The sequence below is a fragment of the Anolis sagrei genome, chromosome 4 (assembly GCF_037176765.1).
Source record: "Anolis sagrei isolate rAnoSag1 chromosome 4, rAnoSag1.mat, whole genome shotgun sequence".
Classification (NCBI taxonomy): domain Eukaryota; kingdom Metazoa; phylum Chordata; class Lepidosauria; order Squamata; family Dactyloidae; genus Anolis; species Anolis sagrei.
In genome coordinates, this window is record NC_090024.1 from 126689286 (window position 1) to 126715441 (window position 26156).

Below are 26156 nucleotides of genomic sequence, written 5' to 3' on the forward strand. Positions count from 1 at the left end.
TCAGTTCCAGAAACAAGAACAGTTGCTTATTGGCATTGCATACTCTTGACACCTGGCTTTGTAATCCTAAACAAAACAGATACATGTATGTACATCCCAAACAAATTCTCTCTGTCTGTTCCAGAGGGATCTGTCTGTTTTGCCCTTCCTTAGAATTTGCATGTAGCTTATCACTGGACATTTTGTATACCTCAATTTATGTACATGTCTAAGAAAAAGGCTCATCTGAGAATCATTAATCTGATTTATTTAGTTATCTAACAATTTTTCACCCAGCCAATCTCCAAAGACTCCAGAGTAATATACACAAGGAGTCTCCCCCACTGCATGTATCATAAAACTTTTATAAAGTAGGATTGGCCCAAAGGATTAATGCAGTTTAACCCCACTTTAACCGCCATGGAAGAATACTATGGAATCATGGGTGGGGTAGTTTTACAAGGTCTTTTGTCTTCTTTGCAAAGAGTGCTGGTGTCTTAGCAAACTACAGCTCCCAGGATTATTTAGCAATGAGCCCTGCCCGTTGAAGTGGCGTCAAACTGCCATAATTGCATAGTGTAGATGAGCCCAATGTCACTCAGTATTTATTTGTCGTGTCAGGGCAACCAGTCAACTGTATTACATTTCTAACAGAACAAAACAAACAAACAGAACAAAATACGAAAATTGTGAGTTTGGTAGTTGATTAAATGTCCTTTGACCAGTATCTGGCCACTTGGAGTGCTTCTGGTGCTGCTGCAAGAAGGTCCTCCATTGTGCATGTGGCAGGGCTCAGGTTGCATTGTAGCAGGTGTTCAGTGGTTTGCTCTTTTCCACACTCGCATGTCTACTCTGTGGTCCCATTTCTTGAGGTCGGCTCTGCTTCTCATGGTGCCAGAGCGCAGTATGTTCAGCGCCTTCCAAGTCGCCCAGTCTTCTGTGTGCCCAGGGGGTAGTCTTTCATTTGGTATCAGCCATTGGTTGAGGTCCTGGGTTTGAGCCTGCCACTTTTGGACTCTTGCTTGCTGAGGTGTTCCAGCGAGTGTCTCTGTAGATCTTAGAAAACTATTTCTAGATTTAAGTTGTTGACGTGCTGGCTGATACCCAAACAAGGGATGAGCTGGAGATGTCTCTGCCTTGGTCCTTTCACTATTGGCTGCTACTTCCCGGTGGATGTCAGGTGGTGCAATACCGGCTAAACAGTGTAATTTCTCCAGTGGTGTAGGGCGCAGACAACCTGTGATAATGCGGCATGTCTCATTAAGAGCCACATCTACTGTTTTAGTGTGGTGAGATGTGTTCCACACTGGGCATGCGTACTCAGCAGCAGAGTAGCATAGTAAAGAAAGGAGGAATTTCAGATCTCTCTTATTGAAACACACCCCACAGTCCCTTTCAATGAGGTCATAACCAACTTAGTAATTCATGTTAGACCATATCTGTTGAATGGTGCCATCACACAAGGACTGTCTGAATTTGAACTGCTATCTAGATCTTAAGCTTTCATTCCCTCTTCTTTGCTATTTAACGAATCATTCCAATAATAATCGCACTATAGTAATAATAATAACATCCCTGGAAAAAGGCAGGGTGAAAAGCCAATAAATAAATAAAATACAAAACAAAAAGGGCAACCAAAATATAGCATTCACAATAATAGTAGTGATTTTAACTATTTTTAAGTTTTTATTGTTAGGTTTTGAGTGGAATCACATTGGCGAAATCGAGCACACAAATGAAATAAATAAACATTTAGCAGTCATTTAAAAACAAATGAAAGGAAAGATGCTTTGAGTACTAGCCTACATGGCTATACAGGTATAGCGATCATAAAACCAATGAAAGAATGAGTCCTGTTGTCACAGCTGCTAATGTCAGAATTATTTCTGTCTACAAACTGATCCCTCATGGGAATATTTACCATTTACTGGAAAATACAAAAAACAAAACCCTTACACCTTTAAAAACACACACCCTTCTTAGAGCGGCTAAGGGAGCAAACAGAAGCAAAGTTGTTCCGATATAACCTGTAAGATGCATGCAGAGCATCATCACCGCTTTTTGGGCTATCTAGAGAGATTTTTAATAGGAAGTGACTTCTAGGTTAAGAAAACAAAAAATGAGTGTCGTTTTGTTCTCTTATGCAAGAAAGGAGGAGTCTCATGAAGTCAGTCAACTGTGTGGCAGTTGTTTTTTTTTAAATTTTGTTCAAGAGGAAAAAAATGATTATTTCTTTCCATCTCCTGAGTATGAATAGAACACACACACACACACACACACACACACCCGCCCCCGGCACCTATATCTCCTAACATTGGGATCCATGAATGCTTAAATAATTGGAAGATGTGTTTCTAGCATGTCTTGTTATTCTGCAAACAAGTTGACATACAAATGTCTTTTGAACAGTCTGAGCTTTTCAATCCCCCCCCCCCCCCACAAAGGTTGCAGCAAAAACAAAGCAGTTAAAAGCAAATTATGAGTTATCCTGATCTAGATGCTCCTGAAAGATAAATGCCACTCATGTGGCCTCATTAGAGCCATTATGAAATGTCAAACAGCCTTTGGGAACAATACTGCATTACCGGCATAGGTGAACAGCGCAAAAACTTCATCAGATTAGCAGACCTCATCTTATGTAAATACTTAGAATGTTCCAAAACCACACTTCTGCATTAGCAATAATTAGCATCTAAAACAAGCAAGCAACTTGCGGAGTACACATTTCATCTATAAAATAGCCTAAGACCAATATCTGCTGTCTTCACTTTAAAAGGACTTCTCTTGTTGTATGCCTTCATGTAATTTCTGAGTTATGGTGACTATAAGGTGTAACTACTTCAGAATTTTCTTGGCAAGACTTAATGTTTGCCTTTGCCTCTACAAAGGCTGAGAGAGAGGGAGTAGCCTTACCCAGGTCAGAAACAGCCTGGATCTCAAGGGAAGTTGCTTTTTTATTGCTATTTAACTTAGAAGATGACTTGTACTTAATTTACAGAATTATGTAGAAATGGCTTTATGAGGGGGTTTTTTTTGGAGGGGGGGAATTAATGTTTAATAGGCCACCCATCAACACATGAAATAGTTAAATATTTTCTATATCTTGGTTTTGTCATAAATCACTGTGAATATTATATCAAAGGAAATCTAGCACTTAGAAAAGCATCCATAAGAGAACGAACATTCTCGAATCGAAAGATCTATCTTTTGAGTAAAAGTTGGAACTATCATGACCATAATATTTACCACTTCTATGTTAATATGTGAAAGCAGGGCAATGAAGAACTCTGACAGGATCAAATTATGTGAAATGTGGTGCTGCAATCTTGTAAGATCAAATTGGGGATCTGCTGCTACTGTCCCTGAGGCTGTAGAGTATGTGATTTGACCAAGGAAACTAAGTGGGTTTCCAAGTGAGGATTAGAGCCCTTGGGAACTAGTGTGATATAGTGGCTCGAATGATGAACTGATTAGACCAGAATTCAAATCTCCACTCCTTGATGAAAACCCACTTGGGCAAGTCACATTCTCTCAGCCTCAGATGAAGGCAAATACAACCACACTCTGAACAAATATTGCCAAGAAAATCCCATGATAGTAATCAGAAATAACTTGAATGCATAAGACAAAAACAACTCTTAGAGTCCGAGTCCAACACTCAGACCAATACATCACATAGGCTATTAAGATAACATGACTTATTGGAAAAGATTACAATGCTGAGAAAGATGGAAGACAATAAGAAAACAAGACTACATAACAGATAAGTCGATAAAGGAAACAAAAGCCCTGGGCTACAAAGCAAGGCTTTTGATTAGCTGTGGCTCTAGATCTCTCATTCATAAACTGAAGTTGATAGTATGGTAAAAAGAAACAACAACAACAATTTTGATATTTCAATTCACATAGGTAATGTAAGACAAATTGTGTTAATCTAATAAAAACGAGCATACAGAATTTACAGTATACTGTAGATACAGGACCATTTGTAAAGCTCCACTACATAAAACATTCAAAGCCTTTAACATGCCCCAAGCCTATTCATTTCTCAATGTTTGCAGTCAACTCTTGTGCCATTATTTGATTATCTAATGCCTCATTTTCAAACAGATGGTTGAGCTACACTGTGTTTCAAAAAATGTGCTCTCCTGTTATATGGTACATAATAACAAGAGCTAAACAGAAATAGAGCCATTTGTTGACCATTTCCTACCATTAGCAACCTATTGATTCAGTTATTTGTATTTCTAGTATTTCATTCATTCATTTTATTAATAATTAGGAAACAGAAAGCCTTCTCAAAGCATTCTTCCCATTCTCTCCCGACTGTCACTTTTTTCTGTCATTGCTTCTGTATCTTTGAACAAGGCCATACGACTCTTTTTTTTCCATGCAGGTAAGTTGCTGCCTGCTTAAATATGAGATATCTTCAGGTACAAAAGCTGGAGCAGTTGAAGAAGAATGTACCTTAGATCACTGCCTCAAACCCTTTAGCTTTTTGTTTGTCAAGTCACATTTTAGAGAAAATCTGTAAGCATCTTGAAGAATTTGTTTTATTTAATTCTGGCCCAGACTAACAAACTGATTTTGAAATCCTTAGAAAGAAAAACAGCTAGAGTTTGGATTTACACAAAGTGTAGTAAAAAGCTGGGAGGAACTGTGAGATGGCTTTGCAAGGAAAAAACAAAAAGTTCTAATTCACAGAATCACAATTTCTGCCGAGATCTTGACTGCAATCTGCTTCATACAAATAGCATCCATGTATCAATGCAAATTTAAAACTTCACCAATATATATTTCATCACCAGTGTAAATGGACAAAGCATATCTAAAATACAACCCGGTTTGAAACATCTCCAGCCCAAGCACTGCAAAGACTTCCCCTTTCTGTTCAACTCTAGAATCTACATAAATAAAAATTTAATGTTCATTTGTGGGATTAACATAACTCAAAAACCACTGAGCGAATTGACATCAATTTGGACACAATACACCTATCAGGCCAACGAGAGACCATCACTCATAAAAACGCTGAAAAAAGTGGAAAAGACTTTAAAAGGTCAAAAAACACACAAAAAGATGCTACAGCGCATGTGCAAAAAAGACTCCCCCAGCAAACAAAACATACAATAGCAAATCCACACTCTCTTCCAGACTACAGCTCCCAGCATCCCCTAGACCAGGCCCTTTAGGAGAGGAGGATGATCTAAATGCACTGCTTCCAAGCTGCAAGCTTTCTTCTCCTTGGATTTCTTTGAGAGCATCCCAATTTCTGCATATTTCCAATTTCCTATTCCTGGACTGCAACTCCCAGATTAGATAGATTTAGATAGGTAGGTAGGTAAATCGATCAGGAGGTCTGCTGAGAATTAGAAGGAAGGAAGAGAAGGAAGAAATGGGAGAAAGAGGAAGGGAAAGAAAGGGAGGAAAGAGGATGAGAAGGAAGGAAGGAAGGAAAGAAGGAGAGAAGGAAAGAAAAAAGAGAAGGAAGGAAGGAATTGAGAGAAAGAGGAAGGGAAGGTTGGCCACAGCAACGTGTGGTGGGTACAGCTAGTCTCACGTAAAATAACAAACAGTGGGAACCAAAACCCAGGAACTTGTATCTCCTTCTGTCAGGTTTACCCCAGATGAGGATGAATATATGACTTATAATATAGGATTTTTTAAAAAAAATAATGCAACCCGCAGCATTATCCACATATACAGAAATAATCCTTAAAGTTGCACCTACATGAAGCAATTGTACAGCCACCTGACAGTGCAGCCCCAAAACATAGCGGTTCCATGTGTCCTGGACTTGGTATCCCTACACCTCCTTCTTCTCTTTGGCTACGTCACAGAAGAGGAATTCCTTAGTGCAAAGGCAGCAATGGCCACCTCTAGAGGTAGAATAGTTGCAGGTCCTTCTGTTATAAAGCTGCATAGATGGACTTCCAAGGCAGAGCAAAACTACTCTGCCTTACAGGTCAAGTCACCATCCCTTTCTCATCTTTCACACACTGCATCCTGTCCCTCAGGTGACACAAACAAGGCTCCTGGTATGTGCCTAGCTCACCCAGCCCTGGGCTTGTTGCCATGGCACTGCATCTATAAGGAGATTAGAGGTGGAAGACAGCAGGGAGAAGCAGCAGCCAGCAGTGCTCGGGGAGAACTCTATGCAAACACAGCAAAGGTGACCTTTCCAAGGAGAGGAATCAATCCTCTTCCATCCCCCTCTCTTCCCTTCAGCAAGTTAACACTGGATCTGGGTGAGAGAAGGAGGAATAGTGTCAGCCTTTAAGTCAACTTATGGGAACCAAACACAGGAAAGAACAGAAAACATCAGAAAAGCCCTATTTATTTTTCCTTTCGGTATAACCCTTGTACCCTTGGGGGCATTTATCACACTTAAGCATGCAAGCTCTCTGCTAACATCTGTTTGGCTTCCTATGTAGACATCACTAACACAGAATATTGTCTTCTAAGTTTTATAATCCCTAAAATGTGAATGAGTTCATCCAGTCACCAGACTGAGGTGAAACAATTCACCAGACTGAGGTGAATTGTTTTGGCAGTGGAAACAGGGGTGTGTGTATATATATATGTATGTGCGTGTGTGTATGTATGTATGTATATGTGTGTGTGTGTGTGTGTGTGTGTGTGTATGTGTATATATATATATATATATATATATATATATATATATGACATTTATATGCCACCCTTCTCACCCTGAAGGGGACTCAGAGTGACTTACAAGATATATATACACATACAATATATTATATTAATAGCATAGTACAGTATCAGTATTATATATTACTATAGTACAAATTGTAATATTATTAGTAATATTACCTGTAATATAAAATATATAATAATATTGTATTGTTATTAGTAGTATTATATTGTATTACATTATAATATTATACATATTATATGTATATACAATATATTATATTATTAGTAAAGCACAGGAGACAAGATGGAACTGTTTTTTTGCCCCCCCCCCCCCCCTTCATTCTTCAAATCTAGCTCGTTGTTGTTTATACGTTCAGTTGTTTCCATCTCTTCGTGACCTCATGGACCTGCCCATGCCAGAGCTCCCTGTCAGCATTGGCCACCCCCAGCTCCTTCAGGATCAAGTTGGTCACTTCAAGGATACCATCCATCCATCTTGCCTTTGGTTGGCCCCTCTTCTTTTTTCCTTCCATTTTCCCCAGCATCCGTGTCTTCTCCAAGCTTTCCTGTCTTCTCATTATGTGGCCATTTCATCTTTGCCTCTAATATTCTTCCCTTCAATGAACAGCCAGGCTTTATTTCCTGGAGGATGGACTGGTTGGATCTTCTTGCGGTCCAAGGCACTCTCTGAATTTTCCTCCAGCACCACAGTTCAAAAGCGTCTATCTTCCTTCGCTCTCAACCTTCCTTATGGTCTAGCTCTCACATCCATAAGATACTACGGGATAGACAATAGCTTTAATTAGCTCATGTACATGTTAAGCTGGTGCTTTTTCTTCTTAATAGATTTGAATTTATTATAAGGTAGGCTAAACTGCCCTGCTTTTGGGGAGGGTCAGCAAAGTGAGGCAGGTCTACAATACACACCTTAAAAGGTGCATAGAGAAAGTACCAATGAAAGAAGAGAATATGAATTGTTTAGAACATGATGGCAAAATAAAACATTCAGGTTGAGATGCAGAGTCAGAATGTAATGGACATGGACAGGCTAGCCAAGTGGTTGTGAATGAAAACCAGACCAGCATTTAGAGGAACAGAAGAGAGATTTACAAGGTGGTGCCTAAACAGCTGTGAAGAGGAAGAATAAGGAGATATTTCCATGTACAATGTGCTCTGCAAATCAAGAATTTAAAGCAAGAGGAAGCCAAACATGGAAAAAGTGGGGTGGAAAGAGAAGAATATAAAACTAATTGAACCAAGGAAACTTAGTAAGCTCAGAAGTGGCATCATTCCTCTAGAAACTGGATTTCCATTCAAAAACAATAGCACCTGAAACCAGTTTTTGCTGTTTTTTTTTTCTATATTGGTACTATTTTATAGTTTCAATTGTATAACATTTGACTTATTGTACTAACACTCCTTCATACATGTACACATATCCATTTATAGGTGAAAAAAACCAGTTTATCTGTTACAAAGAAATGCATCTTCCAGCCTCAATATTTGTCACCCAGAATAGAAGTAGTTTATTATAATTGTTTTTACTGCTATCAGAGACATTACACTGGCAACGAAGATCCGCACAAGAAAAGCAATAGTATTCCCCGTAGTAACCTACGGATGTGAGAGCTGGACCATAAGAAAGGCTGAGTGAAGGAAGATGGACCACTCCAACTGTGGTGTTGGAGGAAAATTCTGAGAGTGTCTTGGACTGCAAGAAGATCCAACCAGTCCATATGCCAGGAAATAAAGCCTGACTGCTCATTGGAGTGAAGGATATTAGAGGCAAAGATGAAGTACTTTGGCCATATCATGAGAAGATAGGAACACTTAGAGAAGACAATGATGCTGGAGAAAATGGAAGGAAAAAGCAAGATGGGCCGACCAAGAGCAAGGTGGATGGATGGTATCCTTGAAGTGACTGGCTTGAATCTGAAAGAGCTCGGGGTGGCCACGGCCGACAGGGAGCTTTGGCATGGGCTGGTCGATGGGGTCACAAAGAGTCGGAAGCAATTGAACAAATAAGTAACAAAACACTGGTATCATAATAAAATGTATTTGTACTCCCATTTCTCCCAAAACTGGAACTCAAGTGGGACGTTAATCAACAAACTCTTCAACTTCATAAAGTAATGGTTATGTGCAAAAAGCATTAGAATATTGAGAAAAATAGTAATTTCACTTCACTTTACAAAATGGAGAACTTATCTGACATCTTCATACTGCAATTAACATGGACGCATTTGCCCCACCTTTCTAGCTCTGAGCGCAGAGAAAATAACTCAAAGCCACTCCACTTGTTTTCTAATGACCAGCAATGATGGTAGATTAAAAGAGCCTTTCCCGTATTAGAGGGAAAAGTACTGGAAAAATGAGTGGCACTTAGTGTCTCAGTGAAGATGGCAGTTAATCACAGGGAAGCAGGATTACTGTAAACAGGAAGATCACGCCAGCATAGGCAGAATGGCAAAGAAAAGGGGGGGGGGGATGTTAAGATGCTTGCACAAAGCAGTTTCTTTTCAACAGCTCCATTAACCATCTAAATCTCTATTTCCATTACATATAACCTGGACAATTAACCCTCTCTGCTATCCAGTATGGAACATAATGCATTTCCTTCTAGGACAGAAGAAAGTCTATAGAAATTTACCAGTGAAATATGGTGGTGTCAAGGAACTTGAGCAGAGCTTTCCAAACTGTGTCTCATGACACACTGGTGTGTTGGCTGTTGTCTGTTGTCTGCCAGTGTGTCACATAAAAAAAAAAATGCTCCAACCCTATTCCTGCTCCCATAAGCCAAGGTGTGCATTGGCTGCCCCTGGAGGTGCCATCAGGAACAACAGTGGTGGATGTGTCCACTTGGGTAGCACCAAGCCCAAGTCCCCGCACTGGTCACTCCAGGAGGAGAAGGAGGAGAAGAAACAACAGTAGGAGCATCACTAGCGGGAGGAGAGAATAAGTTAAGACTATTTTCCCACTTCACTAACTTGTTTTTTCCTTCCATATGAGTGATATATGTAGGTGCCTCTTCCTCTTTGTTACATATCAGCTTCCTCTCACAATCAGGACACAGAGACCAGTTCAAGTATACCTTACAATCTGGCAAACATGGCTTTCTGTAAAAGTATTTCAACATTTCTCTTTCTTACATAGTGGTGATCACGAGACATACAGTTGATCCAACAGTCCCCTGAGTCTTTAATCCAAAAGTCTGACCCCATCACCATAGTGTAGTGTGCAATTTCTAACTCCTACGAAGTCTGACCCCATCGCCATAGTGTGGTGTGGAGATATTCCTGCTCTTGTGTTTCAGCTGCACATTTGCAGGATGGCCAAGTGCTCCAGACCTGGGAACTCAGAATTTTGATGTTAGCAGAGGCTACTACACACCTCATGACCATGTAGTTGCATCATGATGACTGCAGCAATCCCACAGATAATGGTGAAAATGCTCATTTGTCATATTTCTGCACAGAGGTTAATTGTTTCACCTAATATACTGACATATCAGCTATCATGGTTGCCAACATCCCTGGTCTCAATGGATGCTTCCTAATTTGTACATACTATGTACATACTATTTGACCTACCAAACCCTATTCGGCTCCGGCCCAGCATACCTGTCTGGACGCATCTCCTTCTACGTCCTGCCTCAGAGTTTAAGATCTTTTGGGGAGGCCCTGCTCTCGGCCCCACCTCTATCACAAGTGAGATTGGAGGGGATGAGGAGCAGGGCCTTCTCGGTGGTGGCCCCTCGCCTGTGGAATTCGCTTCCCGGGGAAATTAGGTCATCGACATCCCTCCTCTCATTTAGAAGGAAACTAAAAACATGGATATGGGACCAGGCCTTTGGGTAATCTGGCAGACAGACAAAGGACAATGACGACTAGAATTGGATAGGATTATGACAATGTGGAATAAACTTACGGATTCTGAGCTTGGCGAACGTTGATCATTAGATTGATTTTTTATTAATTGTGTTGTATAACTGGATTGTTTTAATTGTTTTAATTGTTGCTGATATATATATATATATTTCTTACTATTGTATTGCTGGCATCGAATTGCTGGCATCGAATTGTGCCTTTTGTAAGCCGCCCTGAGTCCCCACTCGGGGGTTGAGAAGAGCGGGGTAGAAATGCACGAAATAAATAAATAAATAACCTTGACATGTCACTATTGTGTCCCAGGAGGGGTTGCATTTGAGAAGATACCTAAAAAGGCATCACTGACTTTTTGAGTAGCCAGATAGGCAATAGCCAGTTATTCAAGAATACGGATAGAGAAGGGTTAACAATCAAATTACCCTCCGCTTCTGAAGCTCTCCTGCTGCTTTTGACCTATTTAAAAGCCAGACTCCAAAGTGCATGCTTCAATTTAGTGCCATTACTGTGGAGTGTGGGCAATTTGCTCTTAAAAATAATTTATAGGAGTTGGAAATTGCTCAGAAGCAAACATGACATAGTTACAATCACAGTATCAACAAAATCATAATCTGAATTATTTGCCATTTATTATACAGAAAAATTAAAGAACGTTAATGATAGGCTGTATTAGTTCATACAATTAGGTTCTTCTTGGATTTAATAATCTAATTAAAATTGCAAATCATGGCTCTTTTAGCTGTTCTCTTATGGGAGATGTAGCTATACTCTTAGGCCTCCTAAGACATTTTGGTCTAGCCCAGGTTAGCTACAGGAAGAAAATATGACACAATTAGATTAAAATCTCAGCTTGGTTTATGAACTCAGTAAACCATGGGCAAATTTATCTCCCATCCTTAGCTTATGTACTTGCAAATTGAGATATAAAAGTCCAATTTTGTGAAAACAAAAGACTTTTCCAAAGACTTTACTACAAAGTACAATTTTCATTTTTTATCTCTCTGTGTATGTGTGTAAAGTTGGCTCTACTATTAGAGAGACTGAGACAATCAGGTGAGCAGCAGATTTGAGGTATCATGAAAAAGAAGAACAACTGTTAGTTAGTTATTCGATTATAGTGGCATTTTTGCTGCTAGTGAGGGAGAAAAGTGTTTGTATGATTTCCTGACCCATATGCCCAAATACCTTGCAGTCTTTGAGTATCCATGCCCTCTGATATCCGTAGTGGTGGTTTCTGTTCTTTTCCACACACACACTTCCCAGGAAATAGCACCCCCTTCAAAATATTTCAGAAAGTGTACAAAAATCACTGTAACAAATTATACTTTTGTGGGCAGGCATGTAGCCGGGGGGGGGGGGGGTTTGAGGGTCTTCAGCCCCCCCCCCCCAAATTCTCAGGGTGGTCCATGAGAACGCCTTACTGGTACATTATTTAAACTGTTACGTTTATTCATATCATGATCTGATCACCATGCTCAATATATCCCACATGCATGGGGGTATTCGGATAACAATACAAAAGGTTTGCCAGGGTAGATCTTCAACCCCCCCCCCCCCCCCCGAATCAAAATCCTGGCTACGGGCCTGCTTGTGGGCAAAAGTATTTTCAAAATGATTTCTCCCAGTTCAGAGTCAATTTTCAAGCTTAAGCAGTATATAAAATAGCAGATACATCAATTATATATACGTTTATAGCACAGTAACTTCATATATTATATAGATATACAAGTTGTTCAGAGATGGAAGGGACTATTTTGTCCAACGACCTTAAAGCACTCTTGAGAGATGGCCATCCAACCTCTGTTTACCAACTTCTGAGTTAGTCTCCTCTGTTGTCAAACCATTACTCTTCCTGAATCACCTACCACAACCCACACTTCATCTTTCTCAAGGAACTGGCAAGAGCCCTTTCACAGAATTTTCCAAGGATGCCTCTGTGGTTTTTGAGGATGGAGACTGTTGTCCCTATTCTTGTATCCCGTCATTGCTAATCAAGGAAGAGCTTGGCATCGATCATGTAGCCCCAAACTCATAACATAGTTCTAATAACTCTATTTATATGTGCCATATTCTTCCAAACAATTACTCATGTGCTTGCGAATTTTCCCTAAAAGCATCCCTGTATTATTTATTTACAGTATTTATTTACAATACTTATATTCCACCCTTCTCACCCCACAGGGGGCACAAGGCAGATCACAATGAACACATACGTGGCAAACATTCGATGTCATAGACACACAACACATATAGACAGAGATGCAGAGGCTATTTAACTGTCCAGCTTCATGAGGGTATGTTTTCTGAATTCCGGCCACTGGGGGAGCTATTGCTTCACCATACACTTGTGACACCGATGGAGTACTTCCTCAGTCTTTTGCACACTGCTGGAGAGTTTTTTATGGTGTCGTAAATTAGTTAAATTAGCCTCCCCACATAAGTGGTATCTAAATTTCCTACTTGACAGATGCAACTGTCTTTCAGGCTGCAAAGATTGACAGCAAGCTAGACAAATGGCCGGAAGCTCACTCCAACCCGGGCTGGCTTCAAACTCATGACCTCTGGTCAGTAGTGATTTTAATGCAGCTGACTCCAAACCAGCTGTGCCACAACCCGGTTGCCTTGCTACGACAGCTTGTTCAGTTATGACCCACAAAAGCTACATTCTTCATGAAAAGATTTGCACAGAAAATCTTCATGAAAATCTTCATGAAAAGATTTGCACAGAAAGCTGCAGACTGTGTTTTCTAGCAGGGCTACTAGCTTGCTCTTGTTGCATGTATATCTCATCACGTTCTCAGGCATGACATTGCAGATCACTACAGCAGCTCCCTCACCATCCATGTTCAGTCATCTTATATAAGCATGTCACAATACTCCTGCTATCCTTCTCATACTCTTCACACAAAAGTGTTTTTCTCATTCTGTTTGCAAGAAGCTCTGTAGACCAGAGTTTCTCAAATTGTGCTCCTCCAAAATACCTAGAGGACCACAGTTTGAGAAACACTGCTGTACACAGTTAGTGGCTACTAGTTTTACCCCCCTCCCATGTCTTCTAATCATAACTGCCCAATTAGACCATGTGCTTAGATAAAACACATGTCCCAAAACACACAAGTGAGCCTTAAAAGAGCTCAGGCAAACAAAAGTTTTCTTCACAGGACACAAGCTCACCTTACTCTCTTTCCTCCATCAATCTGTTCCTGTTTGTAAGATGGAAACATTCAGGATGCTTATACTCAGAAATGCTAGTTGAAATTTTGGGACCACAGAGCTGAAATCTCAAGAGCCTATTTCTTTCAACAACCTATTTATTTTCAAATATTTGTGTAGGACTTACATCCAAAGACTTTAACCTGGTATACATTTAAAAATATACACAATATACAAATACAAAGAGCACAATACATGAATTCATTTGGAGTTTCACAGAATAGATATTAAATCGAACCATATGGGGAAGGTCTGCTCAAATAATTAGGTTTCTAACAAGTATTAAAAACTGAGAACAGTTGGATCACGTCAAAGTTCTGACGGAAAAACATTCTACAGAGTACATACTACTATGATGGAGCATATGGCTCTATCAGGAGAGCATCAAAGATGAAATGAGTCTATATAAAGGGGGAGATGGTCTCTTCGCTAACCAATTTTGGAATTATAAACAAAAAGAGCATCTAGACTATAGACTTAATACAGTTTGAAACTACTTTAACTGATATGGTTCAATGCTATGGAATCATGGGAGCTGTAGTTTTACAAGCTTATTAACCTTCTCTGACAAAGAGTACTGGAGCCTTGTCAAACTACAAATCCCATGATTCCACAGAATTGAGTCCTGACATTTAAAGTGATGTTAAACTGCAATAATTCTACAGTGTAGATGCACCCCAAAAATAAAATGCTAAACTTACCTATACCAAAAGTCAGAGAGAGAAACTCTTTTAGCATTTCTTATTCCTTTTATTTCGAAAGACATTATTAACCTGTTCAATCATATAAACACTACTTGATCAAACCAGGACCCACCAGAACACTGATCCTGGAAGACTATCCTACTCGGCCAACGAGGGATCGCCTAAGTAAGTAAGTACTTGATCAAATCTCTCTCTGTGCCAGGCTATGTTTATGTGAGACATGCCTAATTTAAAAACCAAGCTCTAGTTAAAGATCTCAGATTCATTGTTTATAACGGGCATGTTTCACTGCAGATGTCTTTCTAGTACAGTCTTAATGCAGGTTGCTATTCATTAAAAAGAGGTGTCATCTAAGACTTCAGTATCACACTGTCAGCCCTAGTTTCCGCTATCATGTTGCAGCTATTTATGGAAGGGTATTCCATAGGTTGGAATTCCCCACCCTGCCTGCCTAGAAACGTAGGAGATGTTATAGAAATGCTTTTGTGCAATCTGACCCAGTTATCAGCAAGGACCAACAGCTCTCGACAAGAAAATCACTATGGAGTTATGGAACTCCTCGGGAGCATATTTTTGTTTAGTAAAGCAGCCAGTAGTACCAAAAAAATACTTAAAAGCTGCTCCACATGGTTGTTTTCAAAGACAAAAATAAAAATAAGAATCGCAGTACCTACATTAGCTTTGCACCAAACACGCCACAGAAAGAAGACACATTAATTACATTATTATTATATAATTAATTACATGAAGAGAGAGGGGGCCAGGGGACAGTTCCATCTTGTCTCCTGTGCTATTGTAATAATATAATATAATATAATATAATATAATATATTGTATATACATATATTTATAATATTATAATGTAATGCAATATAATAATAATAACAATGTGATGTTATAATTATATAATTATATTACATGTAATATTACTAATATTATTACGATATAGTGGTATGGTGCAATATAGCAATGTTTAATGCTGATACTGTACTATGCTAATCTATATATATATAAATGCTCTGTGCATAATGAGTACCTTAAAAACGAAAGAACCAATGAATGAAATCACATCAAATTTAGCAACGAAATGTCTCACAACACAAGGAGTGACCATCACTCAAAAAACTATGATTTTGTCATTTGGGAGTTGTAGTTGCTGGGTTTTATAGTAAACCTACAATCAAAGAGCATTTTGAACTCCACCAATGATGGAATTGAACCAAATGTGGCACACTGAACTCCCATGAATAACAGAAAACACTAGAAGGGTTTTGCGGGCATTGACTTTGAGTTTGGGTGTTGTAGTTCACCTACATCCAGAGAGCACTGTGGACTCAAACAATGATGGGTATGGACCAAACTTGGCACAAATATTCCATGTGCCCAAATATGAACACAGATGGGGTTTGGGGGAAATAGACCATGACATTTAGGAGTTGTAGTTGCTGGGATTTATAGTTCACCTACAATCAAAGAGCATTCTGAACCCCATGAACGACAGAATCGGGGTAAACTTCCCACACTGAACCTCCATGACCAACAGAAAATCCTTAAGGCCATCCAGTCCAACTCCCTTCACCAGGGCAAGAAAACATAATCAAAGCCCTCCTGACAAAGAGCCATCCAGCAAGATAGATAGATAGATAGATAGATAGATAATGATTTACACACACACAGATATAGTAACATAGATTTGAAAGGGACCTTTAAAGAAGGACAATTATATGTTGCATGTTCCAGGGTGGGCAAACCAGACAATCTCCACATCAACACTGACAAAGAAACAAGATATACTGCTTACCCACAAGCACAAAGACATTACATATATTAGAAATCAACACTTTCTCATTACTTTATTTTCCAGATCAACAGACTGGTCCACAGCAACGCGTGGCAGGGGACAGCTAGTAATATAATAGATTGTATGTAATATATACCTTGTAAGCCGCTCTGAGTCCCCTTTGGGGTGAGAAGGGCGGCATATAAATGTCGTAAATAAATAAATAAATAAATAATCCCAGAAATCACAGTTATACTAAAAAGATACAGAAAAATGAGGTGCCAGAAACAGAATATGCTCATTTGCACTGCTGAAAGACTCATGTTCAAAGGTCTTCTCCAACACAGCAAAGCAGTACCACAACCCACACATTATAATTCTTTAAGCAATTTTATGAAGAGCTACGACCTGCAATCTGCCTCTGTGATAGAATATAAGAAGTATGCAGTAAATTGAGAAAACAACATTCTCCCTTGTGTGTACAAACACACACACAGGTGAGCAATAGCATATGTTTAATGGGAGGCAAATTCCAATATTAGACAAAGCACCAGCAGATGTCTAGGCTTTCCATGCAAATAGGATCAAATCAACTCAGTCCAATGTTACCATCTTCTGTAAACTAGGATTACAAATGGGAGAAGCAATCGAGAGAGATAAAATTGCTTTGTTTATTAAGCTGCCCTGATGCTGTTCTTTGCACTGCAAGAATGGCATTTGGAAAGAAAAGACCCACCTAAAGTAGAAGGAGCTGGCATGTGCACAGCGGTACCGCTTCACCACAAAACCCAAAGCCATGGCTACTTGATACCCGGGAGCACAGAAGAGGCCATTCTCAGGAGGCAGGGAGAGAATCCACTGACGCTTTACAGCTGTCTGATAATACTATAAAATGACTTTTACTAAATCAGGAGGATTCCCACGTGGCAGTAAATCCCAAGAGGGCAAAACCCTCCCAGCTGTCCAACAGGCTTTAACTGCAACTACTGACAACATATGCAAACCTGTCTTAACCTTCATCCCTTCTCCGCCTCTGAGACAAACAAAACTAAGGGGAAGCATTATGGCCTTGGTTAGAAAAGCAGTCGGTCTCTTGCTCCAAACTGATAATATCAAACTGTTCTCTCCTCAAGTACTAATTGCATATATTATGGAAGCTCTCCTGTTTTTCAGTTAATTATTCTATATATTTAAAGCTCAGGAGACAACCCCCCCCCCTCCAATATTTTAACACAAATTACAGCCATGTTGAAATGATAAAAAATTATGTATCAGAAACCGACCAACACAAGAAAAAATATTGAGACTAATTTAGTACAATGGGGCCTTATATATCCTCAGGCATCTCAGAAAAAACCTTCACCAAATAGAAGACAATGCAAAATATGCCCAAGGCGCAAGCTACAGCATGTCAGGTAGCATCAGACTTCAAGGCATAATGGAAAAGTAATTTACAGTAGACTCAACGGAGTGGCACTTCGAGTAGCAGAGGGATTTCTAACACACTGGAAACTGCACAGGAAAGTGTTTGCAATATGTAAATAACTGGGAGATGCTGCTCACAGCAAGTCAAACACAAAATAAAGACTTTAAAAAGGAGAGCACTTTTCTCTGTTTTTTTTCCATGTCAGGAGCGACTTGAGAAACTGCAAGTCGCTTCTGGTGTGAGAGAACTGGCTGTCTGCAAGGACGTTGCCCAGGGGATGCCAGAATGTTTTTGGTGTTTTACCATTCTTGTGGGAGGCTTCTCTCATGTCTCCATATGAGGAACTGGAGCTGACAGAGGGAGCTCATCCGTGCTCTCCCCGGATTCGAACCTGAAACCTGTCAGTCTTCAGTCCTAATGGCACAAGGGTTTAACCCACTGCGCCACTGGGGCCTTCTCAGTGAGATTGTATCAAGAAATATTTGGCAATTGAAACAACTACAGACCACTGCATCCCTTGGCCTCCTAGACACAGCATTGCATGAGGACCAAAAACGACATCACTGAAGTACTACAGTCCTCTACAACAGGGCTTCTTAAACTTTTCCATTTGGGACTCTTTTGGATTTGAATTTTTTATATGACCATCAATTAAAAAAAACAGGTATTAAAATCAAACTTTTACTGATAACTAATCAGATGAACAGGCTGATTGTCCTTTTTGTGGAGTAAAGATGAATCGTGTTCTGCAGAGTCCACTGTAAACACTGTATAAGAGATTCACGGAAATTTCTAAAACAGACACTAGTTGACTTCAGGAAAATATACTGTTGTTAACTTTTTTGGGACACCAATATTGAGTTAAGGGGACACCAACTTTCTGTTTGGAGCTGGGATCATCCATCCTCCTCCTCCTATCTCAGAGGTAAGCAATTAACCCCCCCCCCCCCCACACACACACACAGAAACCAGAGACTCAAAGGCAGGTTTTTTCATTGCATAATAGTAACAACACTCTTTTTTTCTGACAAAAAAAAAGCCAAAGCTGTGACTCTGATGTTCTGTTCAGAATACCAATTCTTACTTAGCCCACTGATTATAGCCATATCTATTCACATTCTCACATAACCATGTGTATAATGATCTGGTAGTTGGAGCAATATTCCCAATTTGATGAAGTGGGATGCGGTTCACAATTTTTTGTGGTCAAAACCTGTTACTCCTTGAAGTGCCAAAAGGAAATACGCCCACAAAAGTCATTTGCTAAGGCTGAGAGTGTAAGAATCAATTATTTTTCACTTTTAATTTTTTTAAAATTAAAAATAAAATTGTTTATATTCAGTAAATCTATGTTTTTTTAAAATGAGGATATTGACATTGTACGACTAAAATATAAATATGTCCAGCAAGTAAATTAGAATAGATTTGAGCAATTTGTACAGTATACATTTTTGTTTGTTTCCAGAAAGATCTAGCCAATCATTTTTTCAGATAGAAAAAAGTTAAAACCGTTCAAAACACTATGTAACAAAATTAGAAAAAAAATCTGTTCCTGGTTTGAAAGTGTCATTTCCTGTTTAATTGTGCAGTACGTACTTTGAAAGTAGTTGTTATACTCCAGAAACTTCGTTTTTGTGGTTACTACAAACTGTTGAACTGGTTGAGAGATATTAATTGAAAGACTATAGCAAAATGTCCAGAGGAGGGTGACTAAAATGCTCAATGGTCTAGAGAACAAGCCCTATGAGGAGCGGCTTAAAGAGGTGGGCATGTCTAGCCTGAAGAAAAGAAGGATGAGAAGAGACATGATAGCCATGTCTAAATATGTGAGAGGAAGTCATAGGGAGGAGGGAGCAAGCTTGTTTTCTGCGGCCCTGGAGACGAACAATGGCTTCAAACTACAAGAAAGGAGATTCCATCTGAACATTAGGAAGAACTTCCAGACTGTGAGAGCCGTTCAGCAATGGAACTCTCTGCCCCGGAGTGTGGTGGAGGCTCTTTCTTTGGAAGCTTTTAAACAGAGGCAGGATGGCCATCTGTGGGGGTGCTTTGAATGCGATTTTCCTGCTTCTTGGCAGAGGGTTGGACTGGATGGCCCATGAGGTCTCTTCCAACCCTATGATTCTATGATTCTATGCAGGATGTCCGACAAAAACAAAGTTGAATAAACCTTTTCCATGTTTCTATGATAGAACCAATCAAGAAATCATGTTACATAGTGCAATGGAACAAACTGCTACAAACTTGTCATTAACAAGTTTAGACAGAAAATTACTAGCAATTTTCTTAAGTATTAGGGATGTTCACTGAGGAACAATGTCTCTGAAACAGCCATCGGACCAAAGTCAGTCAAATATGTTCAAGGAAGTAATTATGAAGAATATTCTGTGATGTTAATCTGGTACTTCAGCTGAGGCTTGTAGGAAGGAAAGCAACAACAAAGGAGAAATATATTGTGTGTAAGCACAGAGGATTCTTGAATGGTAAGAGGAGTTAAACCAAGAACATTCAAATCCGACAACGGATGGTGGACAATTGAGTAAAGCATAGTCTCTTGTTCTCTGGGTCCAACATCGCAATAGATATATAAAACAAATGATCAGCAAGATCCATTTTACTGCCAGACACTGAGACACAAATGGTAACAACAATAGAAGCACCAGAGGCAGCTAAGGAATTGGCTTGATGGGTGCATTAAAGGAGATCAGACTATTAATGCCGCCAAGACTTCATTAAACATTCAGTCTTTTCAGCAAGAGGTGCTTCCCAAGTTGCACACCATTTCCACATATGCCCATCAATTTGTTTCCAATGTCAAGTCACTTTTTCAAGCAGCTAGAACAGCACTTTGCAAACTGAGCAGCAGACTGTCCACAAAACAAACAGCTGTGGACCAGACTTGCCTTGGATGGATAACACAGTTGTGGGGTTAAGAAAACTGGCTCATGGGTGCCACCAGAGAACCTGGAATAGTTGCTGATGGTGCTGGATAAGGACTCCACACATCTCTGCCTCTATCAAAATATTATCAGTCCTTATGGTTCTCTCTCCATGAACCAACTTGGGCCCTCCATTCTTCTGGGGAGGCCCTTCCTTCGCCCCTGCCAGTCTCACAAACTCGCCTGGTGAGTACAAGGGAGAGAGCTTTTTCCTCTGTGGCTCCCCAACTCTGGAACTCACTACCTGGAGAGATTAGGAAAGCTCCTTCCCTAGAAAACTTTAAAAAGAACCTCAAAACCTGGCTCTTCCGTTGCGCATTTGATGAATAGATTTACATCCTCACATTAGTGTTTAGTTTGGTTTTGTTACTGGTGTACATTCCTCCCTATGGGAAAGTTTTGCAGGGTACAAATAAAGATTATTATTATTATTATTATTATTATTATTATTATTATTATTATGGTTGAGATTCTACAATAGGTTGGTTTGGCAGTTTGGCAATTTGACCCAAAGGCTTGTAATACTGATGCCTTTGACTACATTACAAACTGTCCACAAATCTTTTTCAATATGAAGTCAAATACCCCTCCCTGCTTTAAATTTTTCTGTTATTTAACTCCACTATTCTACCACCAAAAATGATAAAATTTCCAGAAATTTTGAAGCCATGGCATCCTATTGTTTATTATTATTATTATTATTATTATTATTATTATTATTACAAAAATAAAAGTACTTCATAAAATGCTTCATTTACTACTTGGTGTGGGAGTATCATGCTGGCTACATTAAAAGTATATTCAGACAACCACTAAAAAAAACCTAATTTTTATTACAAATGAGCTAAGGAATACCTGAACAATATGGACACTTTTAGTAGAGGGGTTTTTTTTTGCAAGCTCTTCATCAACAAATAATAAAAATTGGAAAAAAGTAACCTAATAATATTATTTTGTCTCCTCTAATCTTCCCAAAAAGCAGCTTTTATCAGAAAAATGACTGAGAAAAGGAAACCAAGACCAGGAATCACAATCGTGAAGGACTCTACATTATTTTACATAAAATTTGCCTGCTACATGGTTTTCTGAGAAATAATATAGGTTAGTACACCTACGAACATTTTTGTCACAATTCCAAAATAAAATATTTTATGATTCTTTTCCCACAACTTTTTAAGAAAATAAAGCCTTTGTGGGGGGCAAAGAAAACTTAGGGTGTTTTCTTATTGTTGTTTTGTAGAATTCCCCATTTTCTTCAAGGGTTTCACATTTCTATTCTCTATTGCTACAACATTTTAATCAAACCTTCAGCATATACTTTTCCAGCCACAGTAAGTACTTTTCTTTCTCTATTTCAAATTCTAAAAGACCACTGATGTGAAATATCCAGGACTCATAAATGCAAAACCGGATAACTTTGCTTTGTTATGACAGTTATGGAGCCTCAAACAATGTTATCCTTATCTGGGAATGCCTATCAGAAGGTATGACTGACAGGAGAAAAGACCAAAGCTAGCAGAATGAAACAGAATAGCAAAGCACTGCAAAGGTATGTCTGTCATGTTTTGAAAAGGGAGAGGAAAACTTAACTGATTTTCCAAAAAATCATAACAGTTACAAAACTATAAAAATGGAAGAAAAAACGTTTCCAACATTAGAATGGAGTTTTGAAAGAAGGTATTAGGCTAAACACAATGTTCTGGGAAGGAATGTGCATTCCCTATGTCAAAACCCCAACCCTAATGACTTCTATAAAAGCTCCTATCCATCACATTACTCATCTCTATAAGCTAAAACCTTCCTGCTCGCTGCCATCACCAGCTGTTACACTACGAAAACATGAACTTAAATAGCCGGACTGTCTCATAGGATTAAGCTACTTGTAGTGGGCCATTCACATTATTCTTGTACCCTTTGATTTTCCCCACCCAACATTAATTTGTTTTTATAAGGCTCATGCCCTGAGTCTCTTCGGAGAGAGGGGGTGTGGTATAAATAAAGCTTCTTCTTCTTTAGTTTAGCGTTTACACCTTATTTTATTTTTCTGGTTATTTAATATTTAATGATTATTTTACTTAAGTGATATTTGTCTTTACTGTTCTAATGTAGCACAAATCCTGTGTAAAATCAGACTACGTATTTTTGACATTAATATTGAAATCTGAAATATATACAGAACAACTTCTTCTTCTTCTTCTTCTTCTTCTTGTTATTATTATTATTATTATTATTATGACGACGACGACTACTACTACTACTAGCCGTCCCCTGTCACACATTGCTGTGGCCTAGTCTGTGTGTATGTGTTTTGTGTGTATATGTTTGTGTATTTATGTATATATGTGTGTTTCTGTATATATGTGGTTTTGCGCATGCATTGTAATGTATTTTTTGTTTTTTGGCTGTTAAAGTCTCGTCTGCTGTGTTTTTCAGTGTTTTTATGAGTGATACTTACTCATTGGCCGATAGCTATGTTGTGTCCAAATTTGGTGTCAATTCATCCAGTGGTTTTTGAGTTATGTTAATCCCACAAATGAACATTACATTTTTATTTATATAGATTATTATCATCATCATCATGCAATGCTGGAAATAACTTTAAAAGTCATTCAGCTTCTCTAGTTCCAACATTGTGTATAATTGTGATGAACATCTGTTAGAGCTGGAACATGCCTAAATATGTGTTGGTACTTTATTTATATTTACCAAATAATTCTAAACACAATGACAAAATCATTTGAAACAAAGTTACCATCAATAATTATGTTCTTTGATGAATTACTACTATATTTGATTACAAAATTGACATGACTGAGTTTGATAGTGTTGGAAGAGACCTCATGGGCCATCCAGTCCAACCCCCTGCCAAGAAGCAGGGAAATTGCATTCAAAGCACCCCCAACAGATGGCCATCCAGCTTCTGCTTAAAAATCTCTGAAGAAGTACCCCCCACCACAGTTTCTTGTCAATTCTTTTTTACTTTTTAATGAATAGGGCAACAGTCTAGTTCCCAGTGGTGTGTTGTTGGCAGCTAAATAAGCCAGAAGCTGCTCTGCGTCTCATGTTCTCCAGCCCATCTTACAATAGAAGCAGTAATCCTTCTTCCTTTATTCACACTCTGTTCCCACTTGCTATTACAGTTCTCCCTTCTAGAAAACCTACTACAAACGTATGCAATTGGTGTAGAATAATGCCTGAAAAGTGAGCTGGATAATACAAAACAAGCATCCATTTATACATATTAATTCACATAGTGTTAATACAGCCTGTTCAGACATGACCTGAATGTTCAGATGCTACCTGAATCACTATCAACAACAGGTTTGGGGCTTCCAAGTTACCTCCCAACCTCTATTTTGGGTAATGAAGTCCACAATGAACCATTCAAATAAAGAGGAGGATCCCCAGTTCTTTCTTTTATGTTGCACACGTGATGCAAATAAAACAGAGATGACAGAGTATGAACTTTGAAGGCAGCTTGAGATATAATCCAGATTTCCAGCATTGTCCAAAACAAGCAGAGTTTATTTCAAACTCAATTACATCTTTTGTACACATTGTTACCATGTAGTGGCTATTGCAAGAGGCATATCAGCACATGAGACTAGTAACTCTCAAGATTCTGGGAGTGGGGAGGTGCATTGGAAAATTCTTTTGAAGGGTGAGGTATGCTGCATTCCTTAGAGAAGTGAATAAAAAGAGCCCTTGCCAGTGTTTCCTGACTGAGGTTCAGTTAACCAGGTTACTCCACCAAGTCCAGGCGGCAATATAAAGACATCTGCTCAAACTCTTCTCTCCTTTCTCTTGTTCTGAAGTGCTTTTGAATCAATCAGGTTATTGAACAGAATGGACAGCAACTTTGTCTTTAACTGTCCTGAAGACTAAGCAAGGTAAAGCTGTGGAAGTATTAAAAAACACCCCCTCCACGATAAGTTCATGAGAGGTTCCACAAGCAATAGGATTTTCTCTTTTTAAAAAGCAACTAGATTCAAGCCGTCTTACGTTGTCTATGTTACAGTAAGTCGTAGAAGGATCAAGTGTGTGTTAAAGAAAAAACATATGATGTTAATTATTATGTACAGCTGGTAATGTAGGTCAGCCAGCATGTTTGGGCCACACCCGGTGGGGTATAACTGTATGGATTTTAGAATACAGTTTGGAGAAGCAATACGCTGCAATGCTGCTATGTTCTAACAGCGATGCTCTTTGCTATGGTGAAATAGCTATTTACTCAAGGTTCATTTGAATGAAGATGAAGAAGCCTTATTCTGTGTTACTTACAAGGATTATGTAAGTTTGTTGCACTGTTTGATTTTGTATGCAACATTGCAAGTTTATGCCTCTGCTGATAAGAATAAAGTTTTTCTGTTCCTTTTTTTCCTCTTGTTTGTGTGTCTTTTGCATGGGACTTGGCTAAAACATGCTTTGCGCAACAGTCTAGACCAGGGGTCCTCAAACCTTTTAAACAGAGGGCCAGGTCACAGTTCCCCAAACTGTTGGAGGGCCAGATTATAATTTGAAAAAAAATGAATGAATTCCTATACACACAGCATATATCTCATTTGTCGTGCAAAAAACACTTAAAAACAATACAATAATTAAAATGAAGAACAATTTCAACAAATATAAAATTATTAGTATTTTAATGGGAATTGTGGGCCTACTTTTGGCTGACGAGATAGGATTGTTGTTGTTGTGTGCTTTCAAGTCATTTCAGACTTTGGTTAACCTTGAGCGAGGGCTGGGTAAATTACCTTGGAGGGCCGTATCCGCCCCCCGGATCTTAGTTTGAGGACCCCTGCTCTACATGGGAGGAAGGGAGTTTATTTATTTATTTATTTACAGCTTTTATATTCCGCCCTTCTCAACCCGAAGGGGACTCAGGGTGGATTACAGTGTACACTTATATGGCAAACATTAAATGCCAATTTTGACATACAAACATATACAGACATGTATACAGAGGCTTGTTGTTGTTGTTGTTGTTGTTGTTGCTGTTGTGTGCTTTCAAGTCATTTTAAACTTAGGTTGACCCTGAGCGAGGGCTGGGTAAATGACCTTGGAGGGCTGCATCCGGCCCCCGGGCCATAGTTTGAGGACCCCTGGTCTAGACCAGTGTTTCTTAAACTGTGTGGTCCCTCATAACTTAATGTTGGGCTCGCAAAAAAATTGGCAACAATAAAAAGCTTATGAATTCCACCTAGACATCTACACAAATCCGTTAGCAGCAATGTACAGTAGGTTGTTGTAGGTTTTTTCGGGCATTCTCTTCTGCCTCTAGAACATGGCCATATAGCCCGAAAAAACCTACAACAACCCAGTGATTCCGGCCATGAAAGCCTTTGACAATACAATGTACAGTAGATTTTGTAGAAAATGCAAGAGTGGTTCACAAGATTCCTTCTGTTAAAGCAATATACGTGACATTATACTGATCAGTTGTGTCACTCACAGAGACACGTTTTCCATAAATTACAGAAATAAACAAGACAGTTTGATATTTGTAAAGCTTTCCTGTCACCATGATTTTACTTTGCTTTTTTTGAAGCAAACAAATGTTATTGATTAAGG

The 26156-nt window shown here is 39.0% G+C and overlaps 1 protein-coding gene across 11 annotated transcripts in view; it reads right to left on the reverse strand.

Moving 5' to 3' along the window:
- RASAL2 (RAS protein activator like 2) overlaps positions 1–26156 on the reverse strand; it is a 298400-nt gene that overhangs the window by 48767 nt on the left and 223477 nt on the right. Inside the window, exon 1 of one of the 11 annotated variants that reach the window (XM_060774427.2) lies at positions 16957–17101. The exons of 9 other annotated variants lie outside the window; for them this stretch is intronic. In XM_060774427.2, coding sequence (XP_060630410.2) covers positions 16957–17018 — 62 coding nt within the window. In that variant the 5' untranslated portion in view covers positions 17019–17101. Of the gene's footprint in view, positions 1–5710; positions 5982–16956; positions 17102–26156 lie in introns of those variants that run through there. One more of the 11 variants, XM_060774428.2, reaches the window with a different exon arrangement.